Here is a 23159-nt window from a genome sequence, read left to right on the forward strand (position 1 = left end):
CCGCGTCCCCTGGGCCCTAGCCAGGCCCAACAACCTCTCCCTTCCCGGTGCGCCGCGGCCCCTCCGGGCCTTCCGTGCCGGCTAACTAGGCCCCTCTGGGCGCCCGCGGAGCCCGCAGCCCCAGGGGAAGGCGGCCGGAAAATCTCCTCTTGTTTACTGGGCCAGGGACGTCCCAGACTGGCTTCGCTTCCCCATTTCTGTAGTTCCCTTTCTGCTGATTCCTGGGGCCGGAGGGGAAAGGGTGGCAACCCGCCGATCCACCCCGAGGCAGGGAGTGGGGGGTGGGGCGCGGAGAGGGGCGGAGGGTATTTGAACTCGTGGAAAAGTCCCGAGGGGTGGACTCGGAGTCAGGGCCGATGCGTCCCGGAGCTCAGGGACCGCGGGGGCCGGGTTAAACACTGTACCTCGGGGAACACGACCGTGAAGGCTAATTAGGACAAGTCGGAACAGGGAACGGGGACGCGGGGAGGGGAGCGCGCGCTCAGAGTTGGACTGAGTCTGGGGCGATCGCAGGAAATCCAGGCGCAGGGGAGTCGGGCCCAGGGCGACGTTTGCTCACTGTCCCGAGTGGACCTGGGCCCGGCCCACGCAGCAGGGACGCTTGCGGTTGGCCCTCCCACGCACCTTTGGTGACCCCGGGGCCGGGGAAGGGCCGCGCGTGGAGGAGGCGGACAGTGGGTGTGTGGTGTGTCCACGTGTTCAAGCTCGGGGAGGGGAGGGGGCGCAGAAGGCGTGACAAAGACGGACTTTGTGTCTGAGTGTGCGCCTCGCTCCAGCCGTGAGCAGCGCGCTGTGCCCGGCGCGTGTGCCTCTCGGGCGAGCCAGGACGAAGGTGACGGAGGCTAGGTGAGACGCACCGAGGTGGCCCCCGCTCCTGTCCGTGTGTGCGCGCTGGGACATGCGGGGCGGGAGAGCCCGCCTGCGAGGTGTGCTGGGCTGCCCCCAAACCGCTTTCCGGAGGGAGAGGCGAGCCCGGAAAGTGAGCGCGCGTGAGTGCGCGCGCCCGCGGGCGGGGGCGTGGCAGTAAACAGCAACAACACTCACTCCAGCTCCGCCAGAAACTCGGTGCTCCCTCCTCGGCCGGAAAGTGCGCCTCGCCGGAGCCTGGAGGTGAGTCGGCTGGGGGAGGGCCGGACGGGCTTTGTTGCTGTGCAAACGGATTGCACATACCTGGAGCGCTGCGGCCGCCCGATAAGCGCTTGAATGGAGGTGATGTCACGGTGATGCCGGCGCCAGCCCACCCTCGCCCGGAGAAAGGAGCCGAGTGCGGGGAGAGGCCAGCACTAGAAGGAGAGACCGAGCGCGGCCAGCTCAGCCCAGGTCCCGGGGAGAGGCAGGCCCTGCGCCCCGAGCCCCGAGCCCCCCGCCCGGGCCCCGCCACCCCAGGCCAGGACTGCGCCTGGCTCCGCGCCCCACGCCGAGTCCCTCTCCCCCCGCCCGCGCCCGGCTTGGCGCCGGAGGTGGCAGAGTCGGGCGGGCGGTGCGTCCCAGGTAAGGACTCCTGCCTTCCCGCTCCGCCCTCCCCTCCGCCGCCTGGGTCGGGCTGGCTGGCGGTGGGTGCGGGCAGAAGCCCGAGGGCGGAGGACAGCGCCAACTCCGCTGGGTCGCAGAAACTTTCCAAACCGGAGCCGGCTGGGGGACGGGGGTGGGGGGAAGCCCGGCGCTGTCCCGAACCCCACAATCGGTGCCCCCTCCACTCCGGCCGCCTCTCTGCGTGAGTCCACCGTCAGCAGTGACTTATGGGCCGGCGCCCTCTCCGGTGCCCGTGGATGGGGAGGGCAGGCTTCTGTGGCCGGAGGGAATCGGTGAGAGAGGCTGGGTCCCTGCTCATTCTGTTCCGAAGGCCGGGGGAGCGCCGGTGTAGACCCCAGGAAGCGGGGAGGGAAATTCTCCGAATCTTCCTGTAGGAAGTTTGCAATCAGACCATCAAAGAGCCTCTACTTCTGGCAGCTTGGCTTCTAGATCCCTGCTCCACTCCCCACCCCCATGGCTTTTCCAGGGCCTTTTGCGGACGCAGGGGCGTTGGGTAGCGCCCCTCCATCCACCCGCCAGCAGTTATACACCTCGGAGAAGCCAGTCATCTCAAAGGTCGCGATCTTGATCCTAAAGCACAGGGACCAGAATGTGTCACAATAGGGTTTTGTGCTTCTGGAGGTCCCCACCTTGTGTCTTTCTATGTTTGGGGTGGGGTGGGGGGGAATGTTGGGAAGTAGGGCACATTCCAGAGTGGCATTCCAGAGCAGACCCTTGGATTGAACACTTCCACGTTTCATAATATTCAGGAAATTTTGGCCCAAAGGCCCACTTGATGTGGAGTCAAGGATGAGATTCCCAGAAGCCCCTCCCTCCCCAACCTGGAGACCCCTGGACCTGAGTAAGATGATATGGCCTAGGTACCTAAGTACCGGACTCCAGAAAGGGGGGGAGGGGAGTGGGGAGAAGGGAAGGAGGTGGGAGCACTGTAGGTAGGTCCTAGTGTTTCTCCTGCTGGTCTTCTCAGTGCTGGCAGATGGGGAGGGGGAGGTAGGAGGATGTTCTGTAGTATCCCTGGGTGAGCTTAGGTGCCTTTGAGGGGGCTATCAAAGGTCATGGCATCCTTAAATGTAACCACTGGCTGTGTGTCTTTATCTTACTCTGTATCCTTGAGCCTAAGAGATTCAGACAGGGGCAGTGAGAAGCCCATGGTGCCCTCTTCAGGATGGTCTCCCAGGCCCTAGGTGTTCTCAGATTCTGATGTGAATGGTAGGGGGTGAGGAAGGGGTTGTTCCAGAAAGGTGAGAGGGCCTGACCGCCTCTGATCAAGCCAGTCAGGGCCAGCTGGGCCTCTGAACCCACCGGTGCCTTGGAGGCCTCTCTGCTTCCCCCTGGAGAGGGAAAGAGGGAGGAAGGGGATTCTGGAACTGGATTGGGCTGACTCAGACCAGAGCTGGGGGCTGCTGAGTAGCGCAGCTGGGGAAAGGCCGATTTCAGAGGTGATTAAAAATATTTGTATGACTGATTCCAGGGAGGTGAAGCAAAAGGGCCCCTTTGTCCAGAAAATAATCTGAGACTGGGCTATGCCGCAGCGGTGGTGTAGGAGAAATTCATGGGGCAGAAAGAAGTCTCCCTCCCCCTCCCGTCCTTGGTTCCACTGAGAATCTTGAAGCAAGGAGATGTGACTCCAGAATGAAGAAGGCAGGGGAGAAATGGGCACCGAGTCTGTTCAGCGAATGTTTTTTAAATGCCTCCTGTGTTCAAGGCACAGCGCCAGGTGTTGCAAGGATGCTAAGATAAACAGGTCTTGTCCAGTGCCCTCCCAAACCTTCCAGCCTCATAGGGGAGACGTACACACAGAATTTTAACCATCAAGGCTCAGAAGACAGCCGGGAAGTGCAGGGCTTAGGGACCTGGTGGAGGGAGAGTCTCTAGGCAGAGCTGGGCCCATTTCTAAAAAGTCCTTCCCCCTTCTCCACCATCTAAAAGATGGCATGGGTTGACTGGCTGAATCTGCACTCCTGGAGGTCAAAGGACCAGTGCTGAACTCTTTTGAGCTTCCTGCTCTAAATCTGCTGGCTTCCAGGGATCGCTGCCCTAGGCCTGAGTTGCTGTATTCCTATGTCTACCCTCACCCTTGAATTTCCAGGGGAATCAGAGAAATGGATTGTATCAGGGTGGGAATGGTTTGTTTCATCTGGGGCTGGTAAGTTTCAGGGCACCTGGGCAGTTTGGTCCCACAAGTTCCTGTTTCCTTCTTTGGAAGTTCCCACACTGGCAGTGCTGAGCAGCTAGGAGGCTGCTGGATGCCATCAGGGTAAAGGCATGTACTCCAAAGCAAGATGGACCCAGAAGAATAAGTGACAGAGGGGTTGCAGAGCTAAATGGGACCGGGCTTGGGGTTTTTTTTATAATGATATGGCTGTTATCAGATATGAACTTGTAGCGAATTGGTATCCTTTCCCCTCACCTCCACCCAGTCCTTAGATGTTATTTTGGAAACGATCTCCCAGACCTGTCCATTATGGCTTGTTACCTTTGGCCTTGATCTTTCAACAGGGGTGAACGTGTCCTCAACAAATCGATTGCCTGTGCTTTTTGCCAGGTTGAAATTGTAAAGCACAGCCCTGGTTATGCCGCCTTGGTGCAAAAAACCAACCTTTCGTGGCTCCTCATTGCCTTCAGAAAAATGCCCCAAACTCCTTCCCTGTAGCATTTCTAGTCTGTTGCTAGCCACCTGCAGTCTCCCTTTACAAACTCAGTTCATACTTGAAGTTGATTAAATACTGAATAAAACACTGTTGAAAGATCTTCTCCATTCTGTCTTTTCTGACCCTTCAGCGCAAGGCTTCCTCCTCTGTGTCTTGTGGCACCTTTTTCTCCCCAGAGGCAAATTCTGTTGTGGGGCACTTATTTTCTCATACCTTATTATGGCTCATATTTTCTCATACCTTATCTCTCATACTGGATTTTAAAAACCATCAAGTCAGGGACTGTATTTGTTCTTCTATGTAGTTTCCAGAGCTTGGGCTTTGTTCCCCTTCCCTCCCCTGGCCCCTCCCCCCTCAGATGCACAGTAAATATTTTCTGATTTAGAATAATCACCTGTTCTAAATGGGGACCCAGCGCAAGGTGGTGGAGGGGGGAGAAGTGCTTGAAGATGTGCAAATACCTGGGGGCCAAATCGGAGTGGCTTTTCTCAGGGCTCACTTCCACATCTCCAACTTGACCACAAGTTCTGGCTGCTTTGCTGTGAGCCCCAAACGCCCAAGATGGGGTTAAATGCTTAGGAACCCATAGCATGTAATCTGCAAATTATATCCCCTGGAGTGGTTCAATGTTCCTCCTTACCCATGAATCCTCTGCTCTTTCTTTCCGGCACTTGTAAATATGGTTTATGCGTTATTGATTTACGATTACACAAAGTCTCCTACAAAAGCTTATTTAAATGTCGATGCAGGGGAAGGCACGGTGCTTTTGCACTACAAGTTAAGAGAAACTGAGCTCTGTGACCATGCAGTTTTTTAGGAACGCAGTAAAGATGTTAGTTTATGAAGAGTTAACGATAGGTCGTATCTGGGGGAAGGAAATAGCAAGCTTAACTGAAAAATGAAGTAGCTCAGAAGGTCGAGATATCGACGGTATTTTCAAGGGGCTTGTAGGATATGTATTAAAGGACTTTGAAAATTGATGCGCTTTTCTTATGTCAATTTCACTTTATCCATGAGTTTCTATTTTCCCTGATCCAGTAACAATACTCTTCCACTTCTCAATTATGGAGAGACGACGTTTCTACTGACTGGGATACAGGACTTTTGTTCACCTGTTAGAAATTGGGTAACGGGGTGGGGGGGGGGCACCTGGGTGCTCAGTTGGTTAAGCATCTGACTGTTGGTTTTGGCTCGGGTCATGGTCTCATGGTTTGTGGGATCGAACCCCACGTCGGACTCTGCTGACAGTGCACAGCCGGCTTGGATATTCTCTCTCCCGCTCTCTCTGACCCTTCACTGCTTGCTCGCTCACCTGCTCGCTCTCTCTCAAAATAAATAAATAAATAAATAAATAAATAAATAAATGAGAGATCAGGTTAACCAGGGATGGTGAAAACATATGGGGGTAGGTATCACCACCCCCAAAGGAGGAAGAAAGGAAGTGGGTGGATCATGCCATTCCCCCACGAGCCACTAGCGGTCATTATCAGCCCAGGAAAGCTTGGTTGCTGTCTTTCTGGAGGGTTCTATAGGACCCCAGAAGTGAGAGAGGAAGAGGCAGGGTTACAACTAGTTACTTGAACATAACAGGTGATATGATGTGCAGTACCTACGTTTCATAGTATTTTTGAACTTGGCTTTTTTTTTTTTTTTTTTTAAGTTTATTTATTTTGAGAGAGAGAGGGAGAGAGAGAATCCCAAGCAGGCTCAGCGGTGTCAGTGTGGAGTCTGATGCGGGGCTCGATCCCACGGACCTTGAGATCATGACCCGAGCTGAAATCAAGAGTCAGAGGCTTAACTGACCGAGCCACCCAGGCCCTTGAACTTGGCTCTTTAGAACATTTAGATTCTCTGTTCTCCAGGTAAATGTAAAGTCTCTCTTTGGACAGCTCACTGATTGGATGTTTCATTTCTCAAGAACCTGACACGTTCTTGACCTCCACTTCACACAGGGAACATCCAGCTGTTCTTGAGAGCGGGGGTTTCATTTTCTTTGCTGCTTAGCACTTGGTAGAGCCGCTGTTGGGACTGGTCCGATGCGGAGTACGTAGAGTGATCAGTTACCTTCCTGGTATGGATGAAAGATCTCTTTTTTGCCTTCTAGCCACTGCGCCTTAAAGTCTTCCATGACAGATGAGTTCTTGCATTGCCCTTGTCTGGTTCTTGCTTTTAAAATGTTAATGCCTCATAGGAGGATTTTTGCATGAAGTCATTAAGTCCCTAGCTGAGAAATTCGTTTATTTTATCCTTGACTCCAGCAATTGAGCTAGACAAAGAAGTTTGGATTCGGAAGAGGAGAGCTGGCCTGAAAAGTGGGCAGATGAAGGGCAGAAAAGGGAGGTGACAGGGAGGAATCCAAGGGAACTGTCTTCTTCATCTTTTCTGGCCGCAGGCTGCACCCTGTCACGGGTGCTCGTTAAGTACGCGTTGCGTGAATGAGTACGTGGCAGATTGGCCATGGACGTGGGCGTCACAGGGGCAGAGTTGAGGGGCACGGCATCGGGCCTGTTGAACTCTGGGAGTCTCAGGGCAGAGACAAAGTGCTAAATGGGTGGTATGCTTGGTTTTGACTTGCTCACAAACCCTCACACCAGCTACCAGAGCTCAGGGAATATTCGGATGCTGGATAGGCTAAGGGAACAGGGAACCTGAAAATTCAGTGACACTTTTCTCCTTTTCCATGACAAGGGACAGAGATGACAAATGGGCTTCATCTCACTTGCCTCTCTGGTCAGTCGATAGGCCTCCCAGGAGTTCTGTGTCAAGAAGGATTCTGAAGCTCAGGGGACAGTCTCGTCATCAGCTTGCACTGGCTGCCCTGGTTCAGGAGAGGGGAAAGCAAGAGACCCGTGCGTCCGAATCTGGCCGGGCTTGGAGGACTGATTTTACCTTTTCTTGCTCTATCTCTAGGGACCCAGCTGGAGCCTGGCCTGGGAGCCAGGATGGCCATCCCTAAAGCCTTGCTGACATGCCTGGGGCTGCCCCTCTTCCTATGCTCAGGGGCCCAGGCCCAGAATCATGTGCCACCCGGCTGCAGCCCGGACCTCAACCCCCTCTACTACAACCTGTGTGACCGCTCTGGGGCTTGGGGCATTGTCTTGGAGGCAGTGGCTGGGGCGGGCGTTGTTACCACTTTTGTCCTCACCATCATCCTTGTGGCCAGCCTCCCCTTTGTGCAGGACACCAAGAAGCGGAGCCTCCTGGGGACCCAGGTATTCTTTCTGCTGGGGACCCTGGGCCTCTTCTGCCTCGTCTTTGCCTGCGTGGTGAAGCCGGACTTCTCCACCTGTGCCTCTCGCCGGTTCCTCTTTGGAGTTCTGTTCGCCGTCTGCTTCTCCTGCCTGGTGGCTCACGTCTTTGCCCTCAACTTCCTGGCCCGGAAGAACCATGGGCCCCGGGGCTGGGTGATCTTCACCGTGGCCGTGCTGCTGACCCTCGTGGAGGTCATCATCAATACCGAGTGGCTGATTATCACGCTGGTCCGGGGCGGTGGCGAGGGCGGCCCTCCGGGCAACAGCAGCGCTGCCTGGACCACGGCCTCCCCGTGTGCCATCGCCAACATGGACTTTGTCATGGCGCTCATCTACGTCATGCTGTTGCTGCTGTGCGCCTTCACGGGGGCCTGGCCAGCCCTGTGTGGCCGCTTCAAGCGCTGGCGCAAGCACGGGGTTTTCGTGCTGCTCACCACGGCTACCTCCATCGCCATCTGGGTGGTGTGGATTGTCATGTACACTTACGGCAACAAGCAGCACAACAGTCCCACCTGGGACGATCCCACGCTGGCCATTGCTCTTGCCGCCAATGCCTGGGCCTTTGTCCTCTTCTACATCATCCCTGAAGTCTCCCAGGTGACCAAGGCCAGCCCAGAGCAAAGCTACCAGGGGGACATGTACCCGACCCGGGGCGTAGGCTACGAGACCATCCTGAAGGAGCAGAAAGGCCAGAGCATGTTTGTGGAGAACAAGGCCTTTTCCATGGACGAGCCGGCCTCAGGTAAGTGGAGGAATCCCCTCCCCACCTGCCCGTCTTTCCTTCTGCACTGCTTGTGGCAGGACACGGGGCTGTTTTCCTGGGCAGAATGGAAGTTTCTTGGGTTTATCTGTAATTTCCTGCCTGAAACTCCCTGAATTCCAGATTTGAAAAGTTTTTTTTTTCCTGTACTTTTTTTCATGAATGTATTTTCACTCTAAAATTTCAAACACCACGGATAAAACTCCCCTCCACCACCCAGCTGTCTTCCCAGTTCTACTCCATTCTTTCCTGTTCCGTCTTTAGAACGATAACCACTGATCGTGTACCTCCGCAGGCCTCAGTTTCCCCTCTTGCAAAATGGGGCTGATAATGGTTCCTGTTAAATAGGATTCTTGCGAGGAGTAAATTCATGCATGTGCTCGGCACTAGGAAAGTACTCTAGAAGTATTAGCTATTAGCTGTGTGTATTGCCATTATTTTACTATTGTTAGTACCCTCCCAGGACTTGTTTTTCTCTTAGGTATACATTCATAGTCTTGGTTTCTGTTAAAAGTCTTCCCAGCTAAGATTTTCTTCTTTTTTTTTTTTTAATCTTTATTTTTGAGAGAGGGAGAGAGAGACAGAGTGTGAGCAGGGGAGGGGCAGAGACAGAGGGAGACACAGAATCTGAAGCAACCTCCAGGCTCTGAGCTGTCAACACAGAGCCTGATGCGGGTCTCGAACTCATGGACCATGAGATCATGACCTGAGCTGAAGTTGGATGCTCAGCTGACTGAGCCACCCAGATGCCCCTCTTCTTTTTTTTTTTTAATGTTTATTTATTTTGAGAGAGAGAGAGAGAGAGATCCAGCAGGGGAGGGGCCGAGAGAGAACGAGAGAGAAACCCAAGCAGACTCCAAGCTGACATCATCGAGCCAGACGCGGGGCTGGAACTCACAAATCGTGAGATCATGACCTGCGCCGAAATCAGGAGTCGGACGCTTAACTGCTTGAGCCACCCAGGCACCCCAAGATTCTGTTCATTTTATTAAAAACTCTGTGCCACATACCAGTCTAAGCAGCACCCACTATCCAGCTGGCTTGTCCCCAAGCTCCTGTCACGGCTCTTTGTTAATGGGATGGGGCTGTCCTGTTGGAGCCCAGCACTAGGGGTGCCGGCCAGCCATACAGCCTTGGAGGGGTCGGGCTGAGGGGGTTCTGGAATTGGAAGAGGCAGGGGTGGGTGAGGTTTCTGCAGCCTGTGCCAAGCCCCCTCTGGGAGTAGCTGGAGAAGCAGGCAGTGGGGGTGGGGTGGGGGATGATTCTCTGGGACCCTTGGCCAGTTGAGTTCCCAGTTTCCCAAGGGAAGAGTATTTCTCTGGCATTTGTTAGTCTAGCCGTTACTGAGCACCTACTGCGTGCCACGAGCCGCGCCTTTCCTGATGTGTCCTGTGGCGTGCGGTCTCGCGTGATTTCTTAGCCAGCTGGCTACAGCCCCTTCACCCGACATGACCAGGAACTGGAGGTACAGAGCCCTGATCCCCAAGCCCAGACTGGGCTGATTAAGATGTTTGGGGGCTTAAGGCTTTAATGCCTGACTGTCAGTCACCAGCTCTGGGGTCTCTGCTAGAGGTGCGAGCCAGAGGCAGGAAAAGCTCTAGAATTAGAACTCCCTGCCTCTTTACAAACTGAGACGCCCATAATCTCGATCTGGGGGAAAGGAGTGATCCTTGTCCTGCCTGGCACTTGACCTTTGATCTGCCCACTGGGGTGGCCCTGGGCACAGGTGCACATACCAGAGCAGGACCGATTGAGCGCTTTGCGGGGGAGGGGGATGGGGCAGGGGGGAATTGGTGAGGCGGGGGGGGGGGGGGGGGGGGGGGGCGGGGCTTGTGTGCACACTTGGGCAGGACCTTCCCTGCCCACCTCTGCTGCCTGGCCCAGAAGCCCCAGCAGTACTCAGCCTTTGTCCTCTCAAGGCGAACACTTCTGGGGCTGTGAGGGTTTTTCTTTTTCTTTCTTTTTTTTTTTTCTAAATGGAAAAATCAATGGAGCCGACCCAGCACTTAGGAAGCCAGCCCTGTATAGTTGTGGTCCCTCAGAGCCGCGGGCCATCAGTCTGCAGGAGACAGACAGCCGCCCGCCTCTCCTTGAGGCACAGCCTGCTCTCGGGCCCCAGGGGTTGGTCAGCAGCTTTCCTCCGACACCCTGGGAACCCCAGCAGGGGAGAACAGATCGGGATGCCAGCTGGGCCAAGGCCTGGGGAGGTATTCCTGGAACTGAAAATCATTCTGGAAACTTGCCAGCGTGCCACAGGACGGGAGGTACACTCAGTCCTCCTGGTGGGGCTCTGGGCCGTGGGGTCCTGGAGGGTCAGCATCCAGTTCTGCTTTGTGACGACGTGAGGAGTCTCAGGCTGTGGGGTCTCTGCTGTGCCTACCCTAGTGTCTAGCAGCTGGCCTGCAGTGATAGAGGCCAGCGCTGGAGCCTGGCCATCTTGGAAGGCGGCCGAACGAAGGCCCATGTGCCCCTCTTGGCCTCTGGCCCTGCAGGGCGGATGGGGATGTGGAGGTTGCTGACAGGAGCAGTTTTCTTTGCTGAAGTGGGGGGAGGGGGTGGTCCTCACACGGCAGGGAGGCCTGAGGGGAAGGCAGGCAACATCCTGTTTGCCTTGATTCCCGACAGAGGCATGCTGGGCTCTTGAGGGGCCCCCACACCTGCAGCCTTACCTCCAAGCTGGCCAACCCCGGCCAGGCTTCCTCCCTGGGTTTGATGTTATCCCTGGGCAGGTGAGACCCCCCTCTTCCCTCTGTGTGCTCCCCTTGGGGAGCCCTGCCTGAGAGTCCAGCCTCCAAACGGCTCCTGTGTTTCTTCGCAGCTAAGAGACCGGTGTCCCCATACAGCGGGTACAATGGGCAGCTGCTGACCAGTGTGTACCAGCCCACCGAGATGGCCCTGATGCACAAAGGCCCGGTGAGTGGGGTCCCAGGGGCTCTGTGACCCTGCTGGGGTCATGGAGCCCAGCCTGAGCGGGCAGGTGCAGAGGCCATGTGGCCAGCGCAGGGTGGAGTGGGGTATGGATGGAGAAGGCTGGCTTCTCCCTCTGATGCATCAGGCTCAGGGAACCAAGCGGGGCTCCTGATGCCCTTTTTCCGGAGTTGTATACACCGCCCTCAGCTTCACCGCAGTGGGACCTGCCCTGTGTCACGGTGACTGGGGTCCCTTGCTGTGGAGAATGCAGAATAGGCCCTCTTTGAGCTGGTGGAGGTGCCAGCTTTACCCTAAGCAGCTTAGCGAAGGACAGAGGAAGGTCTCAGCCAGGTAGGTAGGTAGGTGTCATTCTTTGGTGCCCCCAAAGGCACAGAGGACCCCAAAGCAGATCCAGGTTAGTATTAACTCCTCGACCACAGCTGTCCCAAGAGGGCCCAGGCTCCCTTCCCCCCACAGGCAGGAGGAGGCAGCTCTCAACCTCACCCCCCAACAGTGGGTTCTGGAAACCAGATGCTCCATTAGCCAGCGGGGGGTGGGAACAGGAAGACAGGGGTTTAGATTTTCACTCACTCCATATATGTTCCTTCTCCCGGGCTGGCAGTCACTGTGGGGAGAGGTCAGTGACCCGCCTTGGCAGGATGCTGGGAACCGGAAACGAGGGAGGTCAGCGGGGTGGTGTTCTCATCCCGCCCCCCTTCCCTGCCGTGAGCCCCTGGGGTGGGGGGCAGGGTGCAGTGAACATCTGAAACTTACAGTCCCAGACCCTTCCTTCTCCCGAAGCTGAACCTGTGAACCTGCAGCCGGGCACTGGGAGGGGAGGGAGTCTCTGAAGGACATCGAGTTTGCTGGTTACAGCCTCCGAGGCTGTGGAACCCCTCCCTCTCCCCCACCCCTGGATCCTTCCTTCAGCGGATGCCCCAACCTTGCCACCCTTCACTCACCTGTGCACCTGAGTCCTGCTTCCCTGAGTTGCGGGTAGGATCTGGACGGACAGGGATATTTTCTCTGATGTGGTGATTCTCAAAACGTGTTCTCCAGATTCCTCAACCCCCCCGCCTCCCGCCCCCAGCATTACCATCACCGGGGAACTTGCTATAAATGCAAACTGGATGGGGCTGGTGGTTAGCATCTCTTCAGTGGTATCATCTTGATAACTTGGAATCTGCCACATGGGGAGTACCCGCCCACAGAAATCAGTGGAACGTTCCCTCCCTCCTCACCCCAGGTAAACATTTACCAGGCCACCACTGGGTTGGATCCTGACTAGGTGTCGGCTGTGGCTTAACAAACTGCCCAGGTGATTCTGTTGCACACCCAGGTTGGAGAACCACCCATCTAGATGTCCCTGGAGCTAGATGTCCCCCCAGGGGAGCTGGGGGTTGCAAACCAGTAGGAGGAGCACCCGGGGCCCGAACCTGGGTGCAAACGAGCGGAAGGACCAGCCGGTTCTGATGAGACAGAAGGCGGCTTGGGACCCTGAAGCGGCAGGGGTTTCGTGGTGGGTCTTTCTGTAGCGATAAGGCAGGTGGGGCAAGGAGTTCACCTTCCCTCCAGGGTGACAGCTGGGCCGGGTGCCTCTGGGCCCTTCTCACCCCACAGTTGTCTCCCCCCCACAGGAATAGGGTCATCACAGCTCTAGCCAGATTCCGGGCAGAGAATTTGTTTTGTGTGTGTGTGTGTGTGTGTGTGTGTGTGTGGTTTTTTGTTTTTGTTTTGCTTTTTTGTTCTTCAGTTTATTTTGAGAGAGAAAGAGAGAGAGATGCGGGAGGTGCAGAGAGAGGGAGAGAATCCCAAGCAGGCTCTGTGCCAACAGTGCAGAGCCCGATGTGGGGCTCGAACTCACGAATCCGGAGATCCTGAAGATCCTGATCTGAGCTGAAACCCAGAGTCAGACACTTTCACCGACTGAGCCTCCCAGGCGCCCCGAGAATTTGGGTTTTAAGTCTCCACATCTGACTAGCCGGCCCAGGCTTCAAGATGAGAAACGTGGGCTAACCGAAGGCCGTCCTCGGCCAGGCAGACAGCAGCTGTGACTGCCGGGCGGTGTAGTGCCATTTGGAGGCCTCCGGGAAGAGTCTGGGGAGACGGGCGCCTGGGAGCGTTACCAGGCAGGCAGTTGCACTCAGTATGTGGTTTACCCTCCACTGGGCCCCAGGATTTCCCTAAGGCATTGGGAGCAGGAGGGAGGGGGCTTGAGCAAAGGGTCCTTCGGAGAATAATAGTGAAGCCCCAGGACCGTCTGAGGTGACAGGCGCCTCCTCTGTGTCTAGAGGCCTGGAGCTCTGCAGGGTGAGGCTTGAGGTCAGAGGCCAGCCCCTCCGCTTCCAGAAGTGGGGACACTGCTGGGGGAGGCGGTGGGGGGGAGCAGGGAGGGGGCAGCTGGCAGGCACGGCCCCGCAGGAAGCAGAGTGTTTGTGCGTCCGCCCTGGCGGAACCTGGCTGTGAGACCTCCTGTCCTTCCTTCCAGTCTGAAGGAGCTTACGACGTCATCCTCCCACGAGCCACCGCCAACAGCCAGGTGATGGGCAGTGCCAATTCCACCCTGAGGGCCGAAGACATGTATGCGGCCCAGAGCCACCAGGGAGCCACATCGCCGAAAGACGGCAAGAACTCCCAGGTCTTTAGAAACCCCTACGTGTGGGACTGAGTCGGCGGCCAGGAGAAGGCAGGCAGATTTGGGGAGGGCCCTGCGGGGACCTGGCCCGGGAGAAGAGCCCACTGCTCTCCTACTTCCCTGACCCCTCAGTGGCTCCGGGCGACTGTGCCCCAGAGCCAGGAAAGCCCTCCCTGTCTGCCAGTGTTTGGGCGGGTGCAGGGGGGGGGTGTCCCAGGGCCCCCCACTCCCCCCCGACTCCTCGGTGTTTGTGGAGTTGAGAAGCTCACCTTAGCTTCATGCTCCAGCCAGATAGTGTTCTTCTTGGGGGTGGTGGCCAGTCAGTGCCAACACTTTCTGGAATCTTCCAAGAGATTCCTGCAACCTCGAGAGGTTTCTCAGGAGCGTCTGTCCTGGGTCTTGCTCCTCTGTGAGGAGCAAGGGTGCCTAATAAACACGTTTTTGCTTTATTAGCCCTTCCTCTGGGAATGTCGTTTCTGACCTGGGCTCTTGGTCACCGAATGGGCCTCCTCCTTTTACGGGCTGTGGGTGGTTCCTCTTTCTCCCTCCAAATCCAGTTCGTGTGAAAGCTGCTGCCGATGTTTCCTTCCATGCAAGCAAGTAGCTGACGCCTGTACCCAGGGAAGGAGTCTGCAGCTGAGCCTGGGTAACCCTGCAATTAGAACGAATTTGGGGCCCAGCTCCTGTGTGGGGTCTAGTCCAGCTCTGGGTTTATCTGAAATCAGGCAGTTTTCCTCCAGGACCCCCTCCACCTGCCATACGTGAGGCCAGAGCAGGGAAGGCAGGGGCCCGCCATCAGGCAGCTCTGTGGGTAAGGTGTGGGTAAGGGAAGCTAGGCCGACTTCAGACCCTCTTCGGGGCAATGGCCGTCAAGGTCCTTTAGGGGACGAGGCGGAGAATCGTCGCCCCGTGCCATTAGAGCACACTGTGCACTGGGACTTGTTTACAAAGTGGGTTTCCAAAGGTGGAAAGGGTCGGCCGGTTCTGGTTGGTTTCATCCCTGGGCAGTTATTAACATGTTCACTTGCTCAGTCCTTTACTGTAAACACAGCCTTTCCACATCAGCTCATTTTATTTTTTATTTAAAAAAAAAAAATGTTTTTTAGCGTCTATTCATTTTTGAGAGAGAGAGAGAGAGACAGAGCGCGAGCTGGGGAGGGGCAGAGAGAGAGAGGGAGACACAGAATCCCAAGCAGTCTCCAGGCTCCGAGCTGTCAGCACAGAGCCCGATGGGGGGCTTGAACCCACAAACCGCGAGATCTTGACCTGAGCCGAAGTCAGATGCTTAACCGACTGAGCCACCCAGGCGCCCCCACATCAGGTCATTTTAAACCTCGTAGCTGTCCAGAAAGATGGACAGGACAGTATTCTGTCCTCTTTGTGGAGTCAGCATCCCAGAATCGTGCCATTGTAGGGTTGGACAGGGCCTTAGAGGCAAGTTAGGGGTTTCGAGGTCCTGGGCCCTCTCACAGGTAAACAGACTGAGCCAGAGAGGCCACACAGCCTCTAGAAGTGGCCACCCCAAGACCGGCCAGGTTGTCTTTGAGACCCATCTTCCTAGGCCTACCCTGGGATGGCCAGTAGGCCCCAGTGGCCGGGGCCTGGATGAGCGCAGAGCTTTGACCCTTGGACACCGGCTGAGGGCTTTGCAAAGGGGCTGCCAAACCCGCCCCTCCCAAGCTTGGAAATGTTTCTCCCCAGCTGGTCAGAAGCTATTTTCTGACATCAGTTGCAGGGAAAAAACAAATGTCTCTATTGGAAGGGAGAGAAAGGTTGCCGGAAGAAAAACAAACTTCTCCCAGAGTTTCCCTTCTATGTCAGATTGCACCAGCCCCCCCGGGGCCTCAGACACTTTTTTTAGTAAAAGTCAGTGCTTGGGCCCCGAGCGGTAGGGGGGTCCCCTTTGACTCTTGTTCTTTCTGGTTGCTTTAGGCTCAGTCCCCGCAAAATAAAACAAGATGGTAGAAGCCCTCCTCCCTGAACCACACGCCGTCCTGATGTCCTCAGGCCTCTGTCCAGGCTGGGCAGGGCCCAGCACCTCTCCCGCCCTTGTCATTGGAGCTGGGAGGGACCGGAGGCCACCACCCTGAAGCAGTGGACTGAGTGGGTACCTGTGAAGCCCCGAGGTGTGTGGCTGGGGCCCCAGGGCCAGCCCAGCCTTTCCTGGTCCCCAAGTGACTGAGGCCACAAGGATCTGCAGAACTGCTAGGCCTGCCTCCGTCCCCCGTCAACGCCCTTCCCCCCCAGTCACAGCCCGTGTGTCCCCATGCTGTGGTTCTCCAGATGGCCATCCTCAGATGCCCTGTCTTCACGCCCTGGGCCTTCCGGGTGTTTTGGTGTCCAACATCAGCTTGCCCCGCCTGCGCCTGGGTGAATCTCCTCCGTGAGTGTTGGGAGCAGAGCCCTGGCAGAACTTGGCTCCCGTCTTTCTCATCAGGGCCTCCTGCCGCCACCTGGACCGTGGAAGGCCCCTGAGCTGGGACAGAGCTCAGCCCGAGGCCTATGCAGACACCGCTCCTCTTCGCGGCTTGTGGGTGCTGGGTCTCAGCCCCTTTGGTGCTTCCCTCACGTGCCCCTTTACGCCACAGCCCCATGCCTTCCCCACCTGCAACCGACCGGGGTGCATCGAGGCACAAGGTGGGGTCTGGGGCCGCATTCTCAGGGGCCGGTTGAGAGTCCCAGGCCACGTGGGTTGGGGTCTCAGCTGCTCACAGAACTGGGACTTGGCTGAGGTACACATCTCTGCTGGCAGTGTTCTCTCCCATGACATGCTCCAGAGGGTCCTGATGGCCACGGAGGGAATGGAGGGGGGGGCATCCTTTAGGACCTGATGACGGTGGCACCGAGGACGGAGATGTGTGTACAGCTGGAGACTCGTGGGGACGAGGTCTTCTGACTTGGTCCTGCCCTCAGGTACCAGACAGAGCGGGCTGGTCTGAGGGGGCCTCCCCTGGCGCATGGCTGGAGCTCAGTGCTCAGCGCAAGAGTTGCCTCTGGGGGCCCAGGGTGAGGCAAAGAACCAGAGTAGGACCTGACCTTGCCCTGTAGTCCGCCCACAGCTCTCCAGCGCTACCCTCCTGCCCCTAAGCAGGCTGTGCCTTTGTTAACTGGAATATTTTTCCGGAGCTAAATTGGGCTAACAGGTCCTGCAGAGAGAGTAGCCATAGACTGTGTGTGACAGCACGTCCCCCCCCCCCCCCCCCCCATTACCGATCCCTGTACTGGGTTACTTACCTCCATGAATGGTGCATTACGTCCCTCTGATGGAGGGGAAGGGGGAGCTCTGTGCACCTCAGGCTTCTCTTGATCTAGGTTAGCGGCCCCAAGATCCCTCACAGTGAATAAAGGCACTGTCTTTGCTTTTCAAAGTGATAGTCTCCTGTGAGTCCTGGCCCCGCCAGGCAGTCCCGAAGAGCAGCCTGCGGTGAATGTGGGTTTGTTCATAGCCTGAGTCCTCCAGGGATCCATGCGTAGGCTTGGGAAGATGGGCTCCTGAAAGATACAGGCTACCCTGGCTTAGTTAGGGACACCCAGTGGCTCTGCTCCCTCTAGTCCTTGGCCAACTGGAGACAATAGGTGTGTTTTTAGGAGAAAGGTGCCTTCCCCCAAGTGGTCCAGCTACATCACAAACGAGCCTGGAATGGAAAAAAACTAGAAGAGTCTAGAACCTGTTGCCGGTGACATCAGACCTTGGTAAATTTCACACCGACCAGCCACTCAGCTGGAAGCAGAGTAGGTTGGACCCTCACTGCTCAGAATCAGATGACTTCATCCTCTGTGAGGAATTATAACCACAGAAACCCGGTGTGTTCGTTGAGAATTTTTCTGGGATTTCATAATACATATTTGTAACCTAGTCTCTTTGCCTTCTAGACCAATCGAGGCTGTTTGATTCCAACGAACTTTCTCTTGGTTAGGGATTTATTCTAAGGGAGGAAACTGAGCCTCCCAAAACAGCCAAAATGCGTGGCCCCGCCCGCACCCCCACAAGGTCTGGGAATGTAGGGATGGGGCGACAGAGGAGGACAGCCCCTCTCATAGTCCTGGGGCAGCCTGGTATGCTGGAGGCCATCACTGAAATACGAGAGCTCCTGGGAAGGCAGACAGGGCCAGGGGATGATCAGTACCTCCCCTGAGAACCTGCCAAGGGCCGTGCCCGGCACACTGCAGTTTTGGTTCCCTGTAATGGTTTACACCTCACATAAGAGCAAGAAACAAACAGGCGAAGTGACTTGCCTGGGGTCATGTCCTCCAACCCGTTCTCACCAAACCTAGCCTTTTTCTCTAGCTCCATGGGGTCTGCAGAGATCAGACTCAAGTTCAAGTGACCAGATTTTGTTTCCGGTCTGCCGTGTGCCTCCTGGGCCCTCCCGGAAGCTGCAGCCCCCGCTTCACAGCAGCCACATGAATTATTTAGTACCTGCGCCTGGCAGGGTAATGTTCTGACCTCACCCTCGCCCTTGGGTTGAGGGCGCGGCTCTGACCTTCCTCTCACTGAAAAAGGGATACTAACGGGTGGAGGCTGGGGTGCTGGACCCCTCTGTGGGGTGCGGGTGAATGAAAGAGGTCCGGGGAAGGAAATGAGGACCAGAAACCAACTGCCCTGTCAGCCGGAAGCAGTTCCGCAAAGAGCGTGACCCAGGTATCAGACAGCTGTGGGTTTGGATCCCATTGCTTGCTTAACTAGCTGTGTGACCTTGGGCAGCTCCGTTTGCTCACGTGTAAAACGGAAGTACTAATACCCCGAGTTGGTTTTTAGTGTCCTAGCTCCTCAAGTTCATTCTGTGAAAGTCACAGCCAAGGCAGAGCTTCCAGGAGCTAGCCGTCTAGTGTTTTCTGCCTAGACACAATGGTTTCTAGGCCAGATTTCGCTGAATGCTGTCCTCCAGAGGGTCCCCCAAAGGTCCCAGGGAGGTTGGGGTAGCGGGTTGCTTGGATTGGAGGGGGATGCTAAGGAGAGGGACAGACCTCCCCTGGCAGTGGTTGACAATCCAGGTTTTCAGAGGGTCACCTGGGGCACCGGAAGTCAAGAACCCACGCTGAAGAGGGGGGATTGAACTGCTTTCAGTCCACAGCAAATGTTTACCGAGCTCCAACTCTGGGGACTCACAGCCTAACTCCTCCTTTTCCAAGTCAGACGCGAGGGCTGAAGTGGATGTGGTGGCAGCGGGGTCCTTCCTGGATCCGTACCGGTCGGTCGGCCTTAGGCAAGTGGATCACGCTTCCACCAGCGGCCGCTCCCCGCCCCCCAACACGGCTCCACGCTCCTCAGGTGGGACCTGGTTCTTACTGGCTCCTCTGACTCTGCCTCACTTTCCTCATCTGTAAAATGGACCCCGAGCCTCCAGCTCTGCTTAAGCCGTGGAGGTGAGGCCCCCGGCAGTTTGAGAGGTGACCCCAAAGCACACGCTGTGCTGAGGGGGCGCCCTCGCGTCCTCAAGGTCTGGCGCAGAACTGGGTGCACGCAGGACTGTCCCTGGAACAGAGATGCGGGGGCCCGAATCCCAGTGGCTTTCCGCTCGGTCCCCAGGCCCCTTCAAGCCACGGCCGGGGGCGCCCGATTCCGACCCGGCCGCCCAGAGTGAGCACGAAGGCTTCAGCATCCGGCGGGGCCGGGGGCCTGCGAAGGTTTTAGGGAGCCGTTAGCCGAGCGCTCCCGCCGCGGCCCTGCCCTCCGGGGCTCCAGGCGGAAGGCGCCGGCTCCCGAACGCAGTCGGCAGCCGCCGCCACCGCACCCAACCCACCTGGCGTGCTGGGACGTGGGGGTGGGGACCGACTCGGGGCTCTGACGTCACTCTCGCGGGGGCCGCCCCCAGCCAACCCCAGGCCGCCTCCCGCGCCCCGCCCCGACCTCCCTGCAACCCGATCCCCCTCCGCCGGGACGAGCCGGCCCCGACCGGCTGGCTCCGCTTCCACCGCCAGCTGGGAGTGGGCGGTAGCGTGGCCCCTCCCCAGCCCGGGGGCCTGGCCCAGACCCTCTGCTTCCGCTCAGCCTCACCTCCCGTGATTGCAGTCCTTTGTGACTTTTTTCCTGTGCCCTCCCGGTCTGTTCGGCCCCAGACGCAGGCCAATACCTGTCGCGGTCATCCCGGTGTCTCTGGGCCCTGAACGAAGCCGGGGCCCAGGCAAGTAGGTCTTTGTCCCCACGAGGCGGAATCCCTTCCGGGAGGAGCGCTGGGCTCATTACCTTTGCATTGCGGGGTGCGATGGGGCCCCGCGCACTGGGAGCACCATCGCGGCCTCGGGGCTGCCTCCAGAACAGAGTTTCTGAGCCTCAAACCACTGACATTGGGCCCGGATCGTTCTTTGTGGTGGGTGCTGCCATGCGCATTGTAGGATGCTAGCATCCCTGGCCTCTACCTGCCAGATACTCGGTATCATCACCATCCCCCTAGTTGTGACAACCAAAAATATCCCCAGACATCGCCCAGTGTCACCTGGGGGCACACTGGCTTGGGTTGAGAAACACTCCCCTGGGGTATTACAGTGGCCGTGGATCCTGCTGCCCACAGAGCAGGGGGTCCTGAGCCGGGACTTCTGCCAGCGGGGTCTCTGGGACAGCATTCCTGGATCCCCTTCTCCACGAGGGTTTACAGATGCCTGTGGCCAACCTAGGGACTGTGACCGCTGGCCTGACAGCATTTGGGCAGCATGGTGACCAGCCTGCTCCTCTCGCTGTGCAAACACCTTCTGGCCCCTGCCCTGATGTGAGTGCTGGCGGAGACCAGGGACAGAGAAACTCGGTGAACTCGGTGTTCCTCTGTAGCAGCCGGTAGTTGGGCACCAGAAAGAGACAGGGTGTGTCTGTGTCAGTCAGGCAGCCTCAGGGGTTGGTGGAGAGGAGGTGGGGGAGGGGACGCAGTGGGCTGAGGCCACCAACCAAGCCCAGGGGCTGTCAGGTCTGAGGGTTAAGGGAGCATCCTGGTCAGCTGGGGTTCAGATGTGGACTCTTGGGGGCCGACCAGATGTGGCAGGGCTCAGTCTCTCTTTCCACAGGGGAGGCAAAAACCAGGCGCTCTCTCTCTCTCTCTCTCTCTCTCTCTCACACACACACACACACACACACACACGCACATACACGAGCATGCATGTGCACACACATGGAGGTTGGGGGGCCAGGTAGGGGAGCAGGGTTTTAAAGGACAGAAATAAATCAGTCCCAGCTGGAGAAGATTCGTTCTGTTCCTTAACCAGGGCTGTTTGGGGGTGGTCATCAAGATGGCCTCAACATCAAGATGTTGGCATCAGATTCCAGCAGCATCTGCCCCCCATCCCCCACGCAAAGTAGAGTTTCCAAAAGAATCCAATCCCATACTTAGAGGGGAAGGTTTTAACAGTGGCCCCTCCTCATAGATATTCATATCTACCTGTATTTGCACAAGGAGTCAGGGGCGCCTGGGTGGCTCAGTCGGTTAAGAGTCCGACTCTTGGTTTCAGCTGACAGCACGGAGCCTGCTTGGGATTCTGTCTGTCTGCCCCTCTCTCTGTCCCTCCCTTGCTCATGCTGTCTCTCAAAATAAATAAATAAACTTTAAAAACAAAACAGAGAGTCACAAGTCCCCATACCAGTGTAAAGTGGAGGGGGTGGGTCACCGGGGCCAGGCTCGTGAAGGTCAGGAGAACTTTTGACTGTTTTCTTGCTCCCTCCTTCTATCCCTCCCTCCTTCCCCTTCCTCTTTCCTTCTCCATGAGAATAAATTGTGTATTTTTAAAAAAATTGATCTGAGAAAAGAAAAGGAACCCCAAGGTGAGCTCACCTTGTAGCATTCCCCACTCCCCGGACGTGACCCCACCCACTGGTATTGTCAGTGCTCACCCTTCACAACCGCCAGACCTCAGCCGTCCTTGGCCGCACCTCTCACGCCCTGCCCTCCGAGAAAAATAGGCAGCTTTCACCCTGCCTCTGTTTTTTTTTTTTTCTTTTTTTTTTTTTTCCAGAGCATTCTCCCCTTGGGAGGACTTTTGAGGAGGTTGTAGATGGAGGGCCCGGTAAGGCAGAATGTGTTCATGGCATGTAGGTGCATGGGACCCCCACCTCCACGCCCACTCCCCACCCCAACCTTGCTCAGTAGCTGCAGTTCTGAGGACACTGAGTTAGATTTGCAGAGAATACAGACGTGGGAATGACTTCTGACTCACTCATTCATTCGCTCATCAGTCCTTCCTCAATGTTTATTAAAGGCTGCTCCCTGCCATCACGCTCATGAATGTCAGGTCCCACCTTGAACTCCAGCACACAATTCTCCCTCCTCCTCAGGGATCTGTGAACCCCACCTCCCGGGGCACTTCAGCCACACACCTGCCCCGGGGATCTCTGGGAGGGGCTGTCCACCCTCTTCGTGAATTCTGCAGCTACTCATCAGGTGCCGTCTTGTTCTCAGGCTGCGAGGACAAAGCCACACCCTGTGTGTGCAAGTATCTGTGTACCCATGTTGGGAGATGGGGCCTCACATGGGAGAGGCTGTGTCTCAGATCCCAGTGTGGAGCGGAGGGGGCAGCCTGAGCTGGATGAGCGTCTCTCCCTTGGTCAGGGTCATGGAAGTTGGGGGGGGGGGGTCTGAGTCATCAGAAGTTCCCTTCCCCTTAGGGACCAGTGGGCAGGGAACCTGGTGTATCTGTGCGGGCCATCTAACAAGGCACCACAGACCCAGTGGTTTACACAACAGAAATGTGTTCTGTCCTCTCGGTTCTGGAGTTTGGAGGTCCGAAATCAAGGTGTCAGCAGAGTTGGCTCCTTCCGAGGTTCCCCAAATGAAGGGTCCGTCCCGGCGTCTTTCCTGAGCTTACAGATGGCCATCTTGTCCCTGTGGCTCTTCACGTTATCTTTCCTCTATGTGTGTCTCTGTGTCCAAATGTCCCCTTTTTATAAGGACACCAGTCATACTGGATTAAGTCCTGCCCTAATGACCTCACTGTACCTTATTCCTGTAAAGACCCCCATCTCCAAATCAGGTCCCATTCTGAGGTACTAGGACTTCACCATAGGGAATGGGGTTGGGAGGGAATTCGGCCCCTAACAGCTGGGGTTCTTGGGCGAGGTGGGAAGGGGGTGGGCCTGTCGGCGCAGGCAGTAACCAAGGCCACTTGAGGAATGCAGAGGGCCCTGGGGAGAGGCCGTGGAGCGTATCATTCACAAACGCAGTCTTGGTTCTCTTGGGAGGACGATGGGGCACCCCCACACGGGGGCTGAGTCTCCCTGGCACCAGGTTGAGATTCTTCCCCACCCCTAGGAAAGCAGATGGCATTAATAAGCGGCGACAAGTATCTGTTGTCCATGGGCCAAGAACATTGAGATCCGTGTGCCCCCTTCCCAGATATGGGCTACAGATCTGGGTCAAGGGTGGGCGGGCAAGGAGCAAACGGGGAGAGTGAAGTCCCTCTGTTTAGACAGTGTGCTTTCTTGTCTTTCATGTTTCTAT

General features: G+C 56.7%; 1 protein-coding gene across 6 annotated transcripts; it reads left to right on the forward strand.

Moving 5' to 3' along the window:
• The first annotated feature begins 700 nt into the window (after positions 1-700).
• GPRC5C (G protein-coupled receptor class C group 5 member C) lies at positions 701-17596 on the forward strand. 6 transcript variants are annotated; one of them, XM_060645505.3, is made up of 7 exons: positions 1189-1491; positions 7095-8177; positions 11014-11108; positions 13594-13743; positions 14298-14386; positions 15673-16653; positions 16720-17596. In XM_060645505.3, exons 1-5 carry the CDS (start codon positions 1224-1226, stop codon positions 14304-14306), a joined length of 1605 nt encoding a protein of 534 aa, XP_060501488.2. In that variant the 5' UTR covers positions 1189-1223; the 3' UTR covers positions 14307-14386; positions 15673-16653; positions 16720-17596. The 6 variants fall into 6 exon arrangements, with proteins under 6 accessions (XP_060501490.1, XP_078294327.1, XP_060501488.2 ...); XM_060645507.3 differs by lacking the exons at positions 1189-1491; positions 14298-14386 and adding an exon at positions 701-1110; XM_060645497.3 differs by lacking the exon at positions 14298-14386.
• The last annotated feature ends 5563 nt before the right edge of the window (positions 17597-23159 follow it).

This window comes from Panthera onca, chromosome E1, assembly GCF_046562875.1.
Source record: "Panthera onca isolate mPanOnc1 chromosome E1, mPanOnc1 haplotype 2, whole genome shotgun sequence".
Classification (NCBI taxonomy): Eukaryota; Metazoa; Chordata; class Mammalia; order Carnivora; family Felidae; genus Panthera; species Panthera onca.